Source organism: Populus trichocarpa, chromosome 17 (assembly GCF_000002775.5).
Source record: "Populus trichocarpa isolate Nisqually-1 chromosome 17, P.trichocarpa_v4.1, whole genome shotgun sequence".
NCBI lineage: Eukaryota > Viridiplantae > Streptophyta > Magnoliopsida > Malpighiales > Salicaceae > Populus > Populus trichocarpa.
This window is the reverse complement of record NC_037301.2, coordinates 8,847,091-8,861,654: the sequence shown is the minus strand read 5'-3', so window position 1 is coordinate 8,861,654 and position 14,564 is coordinate 8,847,091. Positions and strand designations below refer to the sequence as shown.

Genomic DNA, 14,564 nt, shown 5'->3' with positions numbered 1-14,564 from the left:
AAAGAACTTAAGTCTCACTTATCCTCTCTAAAAGTCCTATCTCAACCAAGAAAAAGGTGATGATCTTTTTCTTTATCGAGGGGTGGATGATTTGGGTGTTAGTACAATGTTGGTATGATAAGAGAAAGGGATATATAAGAAGTGCATTGTACTAACAAAGTTCTCCATAATGCTAAGACCAGGTACTTAAAAATTGAAAAGGTGATCCTTATATTGGTTAATTTTGCTAAAGCTAAAGCCATACTTCTAAGCATACGAGGAGATTATGTTGACTAATTAGCCTATAAGATATATCCTTCATAAACCTAATTTTTTAGGACACCTAATTAAGTAGGCTATTGAATTGGGTGAATTCAATACCAATTTAGACCAATCATAAAAGCTCAAGCCATGATAGATTTTAATAAAAAAAAATGCTTGTTTATAGAGTCATCAACATTAGTATAGCAGATAACAATAGAGTATAGCTTAAGGTTAAACCCATTGGAATTATGTATAGATGGATCCTCAAACATAAATGGAAGTAAAGCTTGGATTGTATTGACAAGATTCAGGGACAAACTTTTGAATATAGGTTTCATTTTGAATTCCTTTTCTCCAATAATATGGAAAAATAAAGCAGTATTATTTAGTTTTAATTTAGCTTAAAATCTTAATGTCTATCATTTTCATGCGTATAATGACTCCCAATTTATAATGGAGCAATGTTAGAGATAGTTTAAAGACAAAAAGCCTTTCATGATCAAGTATTAATGAGGGTGCTCACACATCTAAAATTAAAAAGAAAAAAAAATCAATCTCTATAGAAAAAAAACATGATAAAAAAGTGATAAGGTTAGCATGATCTCAAAACTTGCTAGTAACAACTCGATGGAGTTACCTCATAAAGTTTGGATAGAGATACATAAAACTCTAGCACATAAGAAGAGGGAAATGAGATGGTGACCACTATGTAACTGCATAAAAAACAAATATTGGAGGAGTTTGCTTAAGCAGTAACTACTTACTAGAGAATAACCATGAAATGGAGTACAAATTGTTAGATTAATGAGCTAACAACTGACTATTTTTTCATAGATGACATATTATATAAAAGGTTAACCATGATGCCTTTATATAAATACATGTCACTGAAAGAAAGTGGATATATGTTAAAAGAAATTCAAAGGGGTATTTGCGGCATTCAATTAGAATCCAGAGCCCTAACTACCAAGACCACATGAGATAACTTCTATTGGCCTACCATCTTAAGAGATGCCACTGATTTGGTAAAGAAATAAAAAAAAGTTTGTTTATGATTTTTGCTTTCTATTGGTCTGTGGATCTAATACTAAAGAATATGTTCAATATTGAGCTTTTAATACTGTTATCTCATTTTTATGTTATCAAATTGGGTGTCATTATCTATGATCAAAATTTTAGAAAGTCCAAACTTGCAAATAATATTTTTTTCATAAAAAATAAAATGACTTTGTTTGTATTTATCTATGTTAAGACTTCAGCTTCTACCCACGTAATGAAATACTAAATTGTAACTAGAATAAAATGTCTTCTTCCCGAGGCCATAAAGAATGGTCCCAAGATCTTCATGGTCCATTAAAAGAAAGGCCATTGGGAGGCAATGATGGTTAGCTCAACAAAAGGTTAAAGAGACACAAGAGTAAAACATTGCTATCAAGATATTTTAGTTTATTAGATCAAGAAGTTTAAGCCTTGCCATTAAAAAGTCAAGCCTTGTCATTAGGAATTTAAGCCCTACCATCAAGAGATTTTGTTTTATCAAATAAGGAAAGTTCAAGACCTACAATCATGAAGTTTTAATCCATGCCATCATGAATTTTGAGCCTCACTATTAGGAAGTTCATGCCTTACAATTAAGAAATCAAGCTCTATCTTCAAGAAGTTTCAATCACTAGTATCAGGAAACATTTTATGCCCTTCTATCATGAAAGTTTGATGCCTTTCCATCATAAATTTTAGGCCTTTCCTTTAAGAAGTTCCAGGCCCTTTTATTAGAAAGTTTCAAGCCTGCCATTAGGAAAGTTCAACCTTACTTCAAGTCTTGCTATACGAAGATTTCAACCTTGGAAATCAAAAGGTTCATACCAAAATCCTATAGTCTGATAAATCAAACTAAGGTTTATAATTGAGGTAACATTTTATTTTATATTGAGATTGGTCTTAATTTGACCCATTTAGATTGCATGTTAAGGTTGGTCGACACTCGATTCGACTCATTTAAATTTCTTCTTGAGGTTGGTTGCCTTTTAATTTGACCTATTTAGATTTCATTTTGAGGTTAGTCACTTCTGTATTTGACCCATTTCAATTTCATATTGAGGTTAGTAACCTTTTGATATAACCTATTTAAATTTCATGTTCATGTTGAGGTTGATCATCTCTTAATTTGATCCATTTAGATTTGTTTGTTAAGGATGGTCGCCTTTAAATTTGACCTATTTAGATTTTTTTTTATAGAAGTTTTTTACCTTTTGATTCTCTCGGTTTGACACATTTAGACTTTCTATTAAGTTTAGCTGCCAGACTTGATCCATTTAGATTTTATATTGAAGTTGGTCGTCTCTTAATTTGATTGATTTATATTTATCGTGAAGGTTGGTCGCCTCTCAATTTGACCAATTTAGGTTTCTTATTGAGGTGGTCGTCTCTCATTTAGATCCATTTACTCTTAATTTGACCCATATAGTTTTTTTTTGTTAAAATTGATCGCCTCTCGATTTGACCCATTTAGATTTCTCATTGAAGTTGGTCACCTTTTGACATGACCTATTTATATTTTTTGAGGATGTTGGTCGCCTTTTGATTTGGCACATTTATAATTCAAATTGAGGTTGGTTGCCTCTCAATTTGACTTATTTTGATTTCATGTCGAGGTTGATCATCTCGCTATCTAGCCATTTTGTTTTCTACTTAGTCATTTTCCTAAATGATTTTGACTTATTTCAATCTCATACTAAGATTGATCGTCTCTCAATCTTAGTTACTTTTATTTTTATTTAGTCATTATCCTATGTTATATTTTCAAATGATCTTTCTTTTTTGATATTTTTTATTTCTTTACAAACTTACTATACATAGAAAAATGATTTTTTCAATGTCCTTGTACTGTAAGTATTGTAAACAATGGGCAATAATCATAACCTATTTTAACCCTTTTTTCCAATGTATTTTCAAAAATAAAAAATTCCAAGAAAATGTCTTTTCAATACATTTAAGTCAATTTATGATCATTTCATAATTCTTGATACTTTCATTTGTTTTATTTTGAAAAGTTTCTAAAAACTAAAAAATATTTAGTAGATAAATGATGGGCAAAGAAGAAAATGGACTACGATGATAAAGGATAAAAAAATATAATTAAATATCATACGAAAAATAAAGAGAAAAATAAATAAAGATAGCAAGATTAGAAAAATTATAGAGAGAGATTGTCATTCAAGAAGAAAATAACTTAAAAATCCTCCAATATTGTTTTCTAGTTTTGATTTTTCATGTTCTAATAGGAATCCCAATAAGAATCCCAACAATATAAATATGTATAGAAATACCCATCAAGTAAAGAAAAAACAGAGATTAGAATAACCATAAAGGGGTCAACTTTGGAAACACGTAGGCTAAAAAAAACAAACAAAGAAAAAAAAACAAACTCTCTTTCTAAAACAAAAACCCTAGTCGTAACCTATTACTTCTCATTCTCCTCTTACTCTACCAGATTTCGATCAAAGCAACATTGACCAAAAATCCCTTTTTTTTTTATCCTGCAATCACAACCTTATCCTTACCATTGGCCAAATTAAGCCCTGCATATGAACCGTAATAACCCAATAGCCATCCTTCTTTCTCTCATAAAAACTAAAACCACCATTAATAACCACTCTTGAACCTAGATAGCTATCAATAAATCACATTGACTAACCACCACACTTGAAATCAAATAGATCATGCATCACTCGAACTAACACCAACACCACAGACACCAGTCATTAAGTCATCTCCCTCTCTATTTGTTGAAGTCAAAGAAACCCCCTATCATGCACTAGCTAAACCACTATGCAAAACAACACAACCACCACACCAGTCATGACCCTTCTCTTTGCAATGTGTTGGCTTTTGAACCAATCAACAAACTAGTGTTGGAGGGAAAAAAAAATTAAGTCAAATTGAAACTTCCCTTGACTTACTCTCTATCCTAGAATGGCAATGGTCCTCACCATTGGTATAGGGAGCAAAAGAGGAGGAAGCCGATGTTGATCGGCCATAAAACAAACCTTAATAATAGAGGTGCATAGTTACATGCACCAATAATATTGGTGACACATGGATGCATATGTCAACACTGCCTAGTTTTTTAACGTTGTCCAAACCACTTCCAATAGCTTTTGACTGTTTTCCACGACTATAAAGGTCAATTATAGATCTTGAATGATTTTGTGTATTTTTTGAATTTTTTATGTATTGTAATTTTTGTGTGTATTATTAATATTTTAAATGTTGGGGTTAGGGTATGAAGTGCTAGTGATTTATTTATTTTTAGACAAAAAAAAAATGGAAATCTATACTTTATGATGAGATTTGAAGGATCATATTTGAATTGGTATATCATAGGCGTAATGGTTCGGTCTTGGTGTAAACTTTTTATGCATATATGATTGTGTTTATGTTTATGTTTGTGTATCAAATGTCTTTTATTCAAGAACTCAACCAATAATTAGATAACTCGTTATCAGCTCCTATCCTTGGGAGTTGACTATTAGGAAATAGAATTGGTTAATACATGTTCATATATTTTGTTGTGTCATTTTCATGGTTTCCCCCCTCAATATATGATGTATAAACTTGTCTTTTATTTGAAAACTTAACCCAGGATTAAATGACTCGTTTATTAGTTTCAATTCTTGTATATTGATTATTGAGTATTTGAATTGGTGAATATACCTTTGATGTTTATTATGTGTTTTGTTTTTTATACACAATGAATAAGCTGTCTTTTATTTAGGAGCGCAACCTAGAATTAGATGACTCATTTTTGGCTAAGATCTTTAGATGTTCATTATCGAGTATTTGAATTGATGAATACTTTTTTTTATCGTCCATTATGTGCTTTGTTTTGTATATGGAATATAGGTTGTCGCTTATTTTGAGAACTCGACACCCCAGCAATAGAGAACCCATTATTGGCTCCTATATTTTCTATTATATAACAAGACTCTTATCTAAAATTTCTAAAGATTAATTAGGGTTCTTAGTTACTATAAAACTATGTGTCGAGTCTTTTTTTTCTTTATATTTTACCCTTACAAATCATAAATTAACTGATCGAGATATCCCTTATGATATTATGTAAAAGGATGAATTAGGTTACAAAGTAAAAATTAATTCTCTTTCTTTTAAAAATCTAAAACTCCAAATATCACTCTATTTAACAACACCAATATAATAAAATCAAATATTATGCTGCTAGAAAAATAAAAAAGAGCATGAAAAAGAGTTCGAAGATCATGATTTTTATAGTGGTTCAACCTAACTATAAAGTTCACTCTTAAAGTTGTAGGCTTGGGTATTTCTATTCATTTATATAATGATCTTTTTTATGGGCTCAAGATTACAACCTTTACAATCATGGCCTTTTCTCAGGCTCAAGATCAAAACCCTATCATTCATTTCAAAGCTTAATCTAAGCTTTAGACATGATCCCATGTGTTTTAGGTCTCACTTTCATCTTCACAAGTAATCTCTCAACAAGAGATTTAAAGACTAATAGCTTTCTAGTATAGTGGATATACAAGTTTAAGCACAAAACTTAACGATTACTTAATTTGACTTCGGAAGATCCCAATGAATGATAAAGTAAAGAAGCATGGTTGAGAATGAGAGAATAATATTCTTAAATTAGAGTTATAATAGGATTTAAGGTCCAACATAAAGTGTGATACATTTATTAAAAGAAGAGGATATATGATAATGTAAGTTGTGTCAGTTTCAAACAAATTGCTATATTAGTATACCAATAAATAGAACAACATGCCAATAAAGCTCTAAAAGTGATCATTTGAGTTGTAAGATTTTTGAAAAGAGTTTAGCCATGTATCAAATGATAAAAGGCCATTCAAATAGTTGTTAGCTAAATAATAACACAGCTCCTGCTTGCTAACATGCATATATAAAACGTGTAATGTTTTCAATAGAATATATAAATTATTCATGTATGAGAATGATACATTTCGGTCTTTTCTATTTTTTTTCTTCATATTATCTAGTGTAGTAGGCTAAATCATAAGGAGAGAAAATGGTGTGTTTCCTTGAAAAAAGTAAAAAACCAAATAGATGAATGGACATACCATAAGTAAGGGTCTTCGATAACTTATATTAATATACTGATATAAACTATTGTTATTTGTTAGTATTTCCAACTATAACTAATCCAAATGATTTAGGACCAAATCTAAAATGCATCAAGACAAAGACTTGATTGCTATGATCATCAATTATTTTTACCTCCTTTTTAATTCCTTAATTTCTTGTATAAAAGATATTTAATCTTGATCATCAAAGACTTTCATTTATACTTTGAACTTGCACTTGCATTTGAATGTGATTGGCAGTAGATGGGTTTACATGATTAAAATACATGTTGATGGTTGGGTCGCCTGATATAAAGTACAGTTGGTTGCCCATAGCTTCACTCAGCAAGAGGGGATTGATTATTTGGAGATGTTTAGTCTGGTGATTAAGCCTACAACGGTTCGCCTTGTGCTCACTATTGTTGTCTCATATGGTTGGAACATTCATCAATTGGATGTTCATAATGCCTTCCTGAATGGCATTCTTCAGGAAGAGGTATACATGGCACAACCGCCTGGGTTTGTTGATCCTGCACTCCCGTCTCATGTGTGGCGTCTTCATAAATCTTTGTATGGCTTGAAACAAGCCCCTCACGCTTGGTACAACCGGTTGAGTGAGTTTTTAATCTCCATTGGATTTCAAGCATCCAAGGGTGATACTTTTCTCTCTCTCGATGGTGCCATGGTTTACCTGCTTGTGTATATTGATGATATTTTATTAACCGGCAGTAACTCAAATGTGCTTCATAGATTGATTGATTTGCTGCAATCAGAATTTAAGCTTTAGGATTTGGGTTCTGTTCATTTCTTCTTAGGCATTGAAGTTAAGTCTACTGTTATAGGTATCTTATTAAGCCAACACAAGTATGCCCTTGATATCATCCAGCGAGCAGGTATGGCTTCTTGCAAATCGGTTGATACTCCTCTGTCTGCCTCCTCCAAATTAGAACTCATGCCTGGTACTCTTTACTCTGATCCCACACGGTATCGCCAGATTGTTGGGACATTACAATATCTTACCTTCACTAGACCTGATATCTGCTATGCAGTCAACAAGGTATGTCAATTTATGCATGCCCCCACTGAGGATCATTGGTCTCCTGTTAAACGTATCCTGTGTTACCTCCAGGCTACAATAACCTATGGTCTGCACATCACTCGAGATTCTCTCTTGTCTCTTCATGGTTTCACAGATGCTGATTGGGCAGACAGTATTAACAATCATAAATCCACAAGTGGTTATCTTGTGTACCTTAGTTCTACCTCTATTTCATGGAAATTCAGGAAACAACGTATTGTTGCGAGGTCTTCTACTCAAACAAAATACAAAGTCTTAGCTGTCAATCCAGTGTTCCACACTCGTACTAAACATGTTGAAGTTAATTATCACTTTGTCCATGATCGTGTTACTAAGTGAGAAATTCAGGTACGGTTCATCTCCTCCAAGGATCAACTAGTTGATGTTCTTACCAAGCCTCTTTCTCCAGTCCCGTTTGCTTACTTTTGATCCAAGCTTCGAGTGGAATCTCCACCTTAAGCTTGACGGGATGTATTAAGAAAATAGACCCTATATATGTAAATACTCTTATATAGGAATAGTTATCATATATAATACATTCTATCATTATATTATACACAACCCTAAAAATATAAATACAAAAAGATGGTTGCTCTTCTTGTGCACCACCACAATTAATACAAAAACAAAACTTTCTGTCAATTAACTCAATGGTTGCAAGTTGCTTGAGCCTTTAACACTAAGCGACGATGAAGCAAGAAACTATTCCTGTTGTGTTTATTTTGAATAGCTAGTCAAATAAAGCATTGGATTTTTGAAGGGTAATTCTTCAACCAAACATCTATTTGAAAGGGAAGATCCCTTTCATTTATAGTTTGTTTGATCAAAGCACAACAGGTATTCACTGAAAAGCTTTTATCACTGGTGGTTGTCCAAATTTTCTTGTCATGACCACTATTATTCACAACAGATGAAGCTAGGAGAGAATTAAGAGAGGTTGCATCTTCTGACTCATAGACCATAAGTTCTCTTCGCCATTTTAAGGACTAGACCCAATTTGCTTGAATTCATTGCCCTGAATCTTCCACTGTTGCATCCCGAGAACTAGAGACAAGAAACAATCTTGAAAAGATATTTTGAAGAGTAACCGATCTGACTCACACATCAGTACAGAAACAGATAGATAAGCTATTTCCAACAACATGCCAAATGATGCTTCTAATAGTATCGAAAGAAGGATCAACAGGTTGCAAGAGAGACATTATACCACGCCACACTCCCGTGAGTCTTTGAGAAAATGTTGGCAGGCCATTTGTAAAAATTGGTGCATATTTTTTACAAATATAATCTTTCCAAAGAGAAGTATTAGGTGTACCTAACCGCTATACCCATTTAAATAGCATGGCTTTGTTTTTCGCCAGTAGAGAGCCAATCCCAAGTCCTCCCTTGCATTTGTCTCGCATCACAATTTGCCATTGCACCTTGCAAATGTTTCTATGTTTTGAGGCTCCAAACCATAAAAACCGCTTCTAGATTGAGGTCAACAGCTTGCAAACTCCTTGTGGCATAAGAAAGATTGATATAAAATAGAGAGGTAATGAATTCAAGACACTCTTCAGTAAACATATCCTTCCTGCCATGCTAAGTAATCTCCCCTTCCATGTTGAAAGCTTGCTTCTGAACTTTTGAATCACGGTTTCCAGGTAGATATCAATGTTGGGTTAGAGCGTAAAGGTAGGCTCAGGTAAGAGCTAGGCAAAGTATCATGTTTATAATAAATGGAATTAGTAGATTAGCACAATAAAAATTATAAATATTTATTCCTATAAGTGAGCTCTTACAAAAATTAATTTGTAACCTTGAACACAAGAAAACCATCTTAGAATTCGTTCCACCACCTGAAGAGATGATAAGGAAGGGGCACAGAAACCAAAAGTAGGTAGTTGTGAAACTTTGACCAGGAGTTGTCCGCCAGTTCTAATACATTGCTCTAGTAGGTAGTTGTGAAACTTTGACCAATGTATCATGCAGTCTGTAAGATTTGTTGACCATAATTCATGAACTCCCAAACATCCATACAACGTCGATTTCATGAATGTCAGGATCATTAAGTTGCTATGCAGTAGGAAGTTATCAACATGACAAATAAAAGAGATTAAAATATTTCAAATACTTGGACTCTCTCTAAAGTGATTTCAAAATAATTTTAGGTGATAGAAAGGAGTTTTAGAAATCCATTTATATACAACCATTAATATTTCGTTGATCATCACACACACACACACACACATATATATTATCACGTGAAAGCATAAATGCAAATTCGGTGCAGCCTAGAGTTTTATCATATTTATTATGAAATTAATCAGAGCTTCTCAAAGAAATAGCATCACATGTATTAAAACTAAGCCTCTTAATAAAAGTTGTCTTCAAGTTTCATCACATGGATAAGAGAACGATTTATTAAGAAGTGATGGGATCATGTCCATTTATTTCTCGTGCAGTACTCAGTCAGCATGTTTTCATTATATAAGAATAAATAATTCCTATATATATATATAGCAGTAGTTAAACGTTAGTGCTAGAAAGGAGAGCCACACTTTATAATACCCACCACGATATAGAATGAATCCAACGGCCACAACAAAAATAAAGGTATGGAATTATGAAAATAAAATTTCAAACTCAAATCCTTGTCGTTGATTATCCCATGGACATCTTTTTATGGGAACTGGGACGTTAGCGGAACGCGCAGTAGACCTGCAGTTATTATGGAATATTGGAATGACTGTTTTTGGAGAATTGTAATTGGTGTCCAGGCAGTGTCTCAAAAATTCAGCACTGTATTCTAGCTTCTACATTGCTCATGATTTAATGTACAAATCCCGAAACTCAACTCCATAGGAAGGTAAAACAGTTAATCTATACATTTCAATCTTTTTGTTTTTTTATTGGCATACTAAATATAATATAATCACAAGAATGTCCCAAATATTATATAGTACTGCAACTATTGCTGTCTTAACGAAATTACATTTTCTTGTTGCTGTCTTAACTCTTGTGTTCCTCATTGTCATTATTAGGCATAGAGGCACTGTTAAATACAGAAAATGGCAATGCCGGTTGAAGCTGACTGCTTCCCTTCTGAGATGTCGAAGATGACAATCCATTGAAACAGCTTGATGCACATCCTTTCCCGTTCTGGGACAATGAATTGATGGAGAATGCCGATGTAGTCATGGTCTCGCCAAAGTTCAAGTTCTGCCCAAAACAATTCTGATCCCCGGCCCTTTGGTTTCTATTGTTTGCAATTGCACTACCTCCACCTCCAATCATTGATGAAATAGCCGTGGCGATTACTGTTCGAAAACTTGGATCCGACGTTATTGCCTTTGTTAAGGTATCTGTTAAAACCTGTTGAGAAGCTGCGGCCTGGTGGTTCTTCTCCATGAATGATTGATATAATTGTTGATGATTATAGGATCGTGTGCCATAATTATGGAGCCCGTTTCCCCATATTGGGGGTAGAGAGTTGGGTTCGGTGGAAGAAAAGTTAAGACTTGTTGAGGGATATCTTGAGGTTGAACTGAAGCTTGAAGAGAACCTACCGAAAGGAGTAGTTGAAGTAGAGGGAGAGGTGGTAAGGTCTAAAGTAATTGTTGGGAACGTTGGCGAGGAAGAATTTGGAAAGTAGATTTGCTTTGCTCTCAAATGATCGTGAAGACTGAAGCTTACTCCGTTGAGTTCAGTACGAGCAGAGGTCGCATTGATATGGGAACCAAGGCCTTGCTGAGAGGTTGAAGAGCCAGATAATAACATCGAAGCAGCTGCCGAGGTGGTAGAAGCCATGGCTGTGGCTGAAACTGGAAGTGGGTGGTTATGTGTTCCTTCATAGGTAGTGATCAAGATCGACGTGTCCTCAGCACATCTTTGCACCTGAAATCATGTTTGAAAACTTGTTCAGATAATCTCTTCATGTCTAGAAAAGGAACTCCTATAATTTTACGTAACATAATACCAATAACGATTCGTACACTTGAGGAAACCTCAAGTACAGTGTAGGCGTTATGTTAACGAAGGGTTTTTACCTGTTTTCTTACTGGACATAATGGTGCAACAGTGCAACGATAATATGCTCGTGGGCATGGATTTCCTTTGGAAATTTTCTGTCCATATTTCCTCCACTGGCATCCATCATTCATCTGCACGTAGTGTTCACAGCACGGAATTTAGAAATTAAACGCCATAGATATTGAAAATCAATTCAAATTAATGAAAAGTTAAGGAAAGTTTAGATCAATTGATCAATATTACTATACTACTTACTGTGGGTGTCTCACATCTTGTTCTCACACAAACCCTGGCTCTTTTCGCTTGACTTTGTTGTGCAGCCTCATCATGATCTCCATTTCTTTTTGGAATAATCTTGCTTGGTGGCCATGTTTCTCCAGCTTCTTCCTTCGGTTCTTCTACACTTTCTGCGGGGCTTGGATTTGACGCAGTTTCTGTGGATGTCAGAATCTTGGAATCCAATCCAAGAGTCAAGTTAGCCTTCAACTCTTCATTTTCCCTACTTTTGGCAGAGTTTGTAGACTTTTCTTCCTTTTTAGGCTCGCTTGGACTTCTTCCAAGGCAAAGTGACACCAGCTCATTAGATTCTTCAGTTTCATCATGGGATGGGGCTGAATCTGTAGATTGCTTAGAACTAGTTTCGTGCTGAAGAATGTCGAAAAAGCGCAACTGGAGAGACTGGTAATCTTTCTCAATTCGCTCCAGCATCATCTTTAATCTGTGATTTTCTTCTCTCACATCACCCATTTCGCTTTTGGCAGATTCAATTACTTCCTCCTGATCAACAAAAGAAAGTAAAAGGTTCATCAGAGAAGGATTTTTGTCAACCATAAAATTAGATCAAGAAATTAAGAAAATATACTTCTATCAAAACAATTAGGAAACTATATAGAGTAATTAATATATAAATTCATATATGCTTCTCAAAAAAGAAAAAGAAAACTCCTGAGCATCTGTAAGGTATAAACTAAGCAGCAATTATCATGTTGGTCGGTGCATCGTATGAGTTTTATGCAATCTACACACACACATATATGAAAGAGATCTGATAATCATAAAAGAAACAAACCAGATAATAAGTAAAAGAAAACATAAACCACACTTTCTTATGATCTGCTAATAAGTAAAAGACATCAACAGGGTCGTTGTTAATCTAAAGCCTCTCTCTCTCTCTCTCTCTCTCTCTCTCTCTCTCTCTCTCTCTCTCTCTTTGTAATTGGCCACTTTGCTAATGCTTGACTCCTCGTTGGATGAAGATGGCTTCATTTTGTAGATCTTGCAATTCTCCTCTAATTTTAACCTAACCATATGACAGTCATTAACATGTATGAATGTATTATCCTAGGCCGTTGACTTTTAAAATCATCAGAAACAGGAAAATTCTAAACATTGAAAATTATTCTGGAGATTGATAACATGCATAATACATTTCAATATAGATAACATGAAAACATCAAGTTCAGTTGATTTGGTAAGCATATGATCGTTCATTAATATTCACAAAAAGTGATCATAGAAACTTTGTAAATTAAGTACCTTCTTAGCCTCTTGACTGCTGCCTGAATCTTCACGGCTAGTCAATCCAAATTGCACCGCCCTTTCTTCTATAGCTGCACCACCGGAACTTGACATTTCGAAAACACCCTTTTCAGCAAGCCTCTCTTGCCTTTGATTTTCTAACTATGTGTTTTTGCAGATCGTTTCTTCTTTAAGAGCCTCTCCTTAAATATAAATATGAATATCCCTGCGTTTGCTGACTTTAATGTATACATATTCGTAGTATATGTCTATAATTTTATCCGGTTATTGCGTAGTTACATAAAAAAATGTCAACACCCCAAACTCATTAATTTCTTTGATTATTATAATGGCATAAGAGTAAACAAATAAAGGCAGAATTCAACTTCAACGTTTTCACAGTTAAGACCTAGCTGAGAAGACAATAGATTTTTTACGAGAGAGAGAGCTAAATTATCGGCAGCTGCCAGTACTATCTTTGAAGCTTCGTACAAAGAGAAGACTTTCACATTGCTAACGGTCAATGTCTATGCTACTACTGACGTCTTAGATCCGGTGGCCGGTGGGGGGTCAGCCTCTAATGATGCAGCTGCCTGTCGTATATTATCGTTGTCAAGTTCCTGGTCAATGCGCTTGTTTAACGCGGTGTCTCTGAGGCATATTGCTGCTCTTGCCATTGACCTTGTTGGTGTTTATTCGTATTATTCATTATATACACACACACAAGCAACTTGCAATATATTGCATCATGCAGTTCAAAACCACAAGGTATCGTATAGATTAAGGTATTTTATTTTAAATGTTACTTGTATACGTCGATTAATTGATCAGAAAGTGCGCTACAAATGTAAGATTGTATAGGGAGCTAAAAGACGTAATATGTTCTCTTAACCCAAAAAAAATGAGTAAAAAATTCGACTTTTAAACTTTCTAATACGATTTATTTATTTAACAGTCAGAGTTCTCAATTTTATTTTATTTCTGTATATTTAAATATACGTATCTTGTTCCACGGTGGAACTAATCAATTAATAGATAATTAATTCACATCTAAATTGATGTGCTTGGAGGAGACTTTTTTCTTGCATCGCTTATGGTTTTGGTTTCAAACAGAAATGAATCATATGGAAAGGTGAATTTATTTATTAGCTGAGCTAACATTATCTTTAAACTTTTTAATAAGATTTTGATGATGGTTTCATATTAACTTTTTATGTAAAATATATATTTGAAATTAATATTTGTATAGGTTTTGCTGAATTGTTTTTTAATTGGAAAGATGAGGTGTTAAGATAAGATTATTTCACCATCAAGACTTTAATTTTTATTAAAAAATTATTTCCATCTAAAAACCTACTCTATATAAAAATGAGGTTATAATGCTTCTATATTAACTCTATAATAAATCAAGCACATCTAGCTGAAAATCTTAATTCAAAACTCACTTTATAGTACTGTTATTGTTGAGATAGAAAAAAGGTTTTCAAATAAAAAAATTGTTTGGGTTTAAAATTCTTATTTAATCGGTTAATTAAAATTATTATTAAACTAGTATTTAGAATTCTTTGTGAAATATAACAATTTGAGCTTATAAT

General features: G+C 33.6%; 1 protein-coding gene across 1 annotated transcript; it reads right to left on the bottom strand.

Annotated features, from left to right (window-relative positions):
* Positions 1 to 10,317: 10,317 nt before the first annotated feature.
* Positions 10,318 to 13,214, bottom strand: LOC7482455 (probable WRKY transcription factor 72). Its single transcript, XM_002323803.4, has 4 exons — positions 12,988 to 13,214; positions 11,707 to 12,228; positions 11,469 to 11,582; positions 10,318 to 11,316 (listed from the first exon to the last, which is right to left on the bottom strand). The coding sequence occupies exons 1-4, from the start codon at positions 13,081 to 13,083 to the stop codon at positions 10,432 to 10,434; spliced, it is 1,617 nt and encodes a 538-aa protein (XP_002323839.4). The 5' UTR covers positions 13,084 to 13,214; the 3' UTR covers positions 10,318 to 10,431.
* Between the last annotated feature and the right edge of the window lie 1,350 nt (positions 13,215 to 14,564).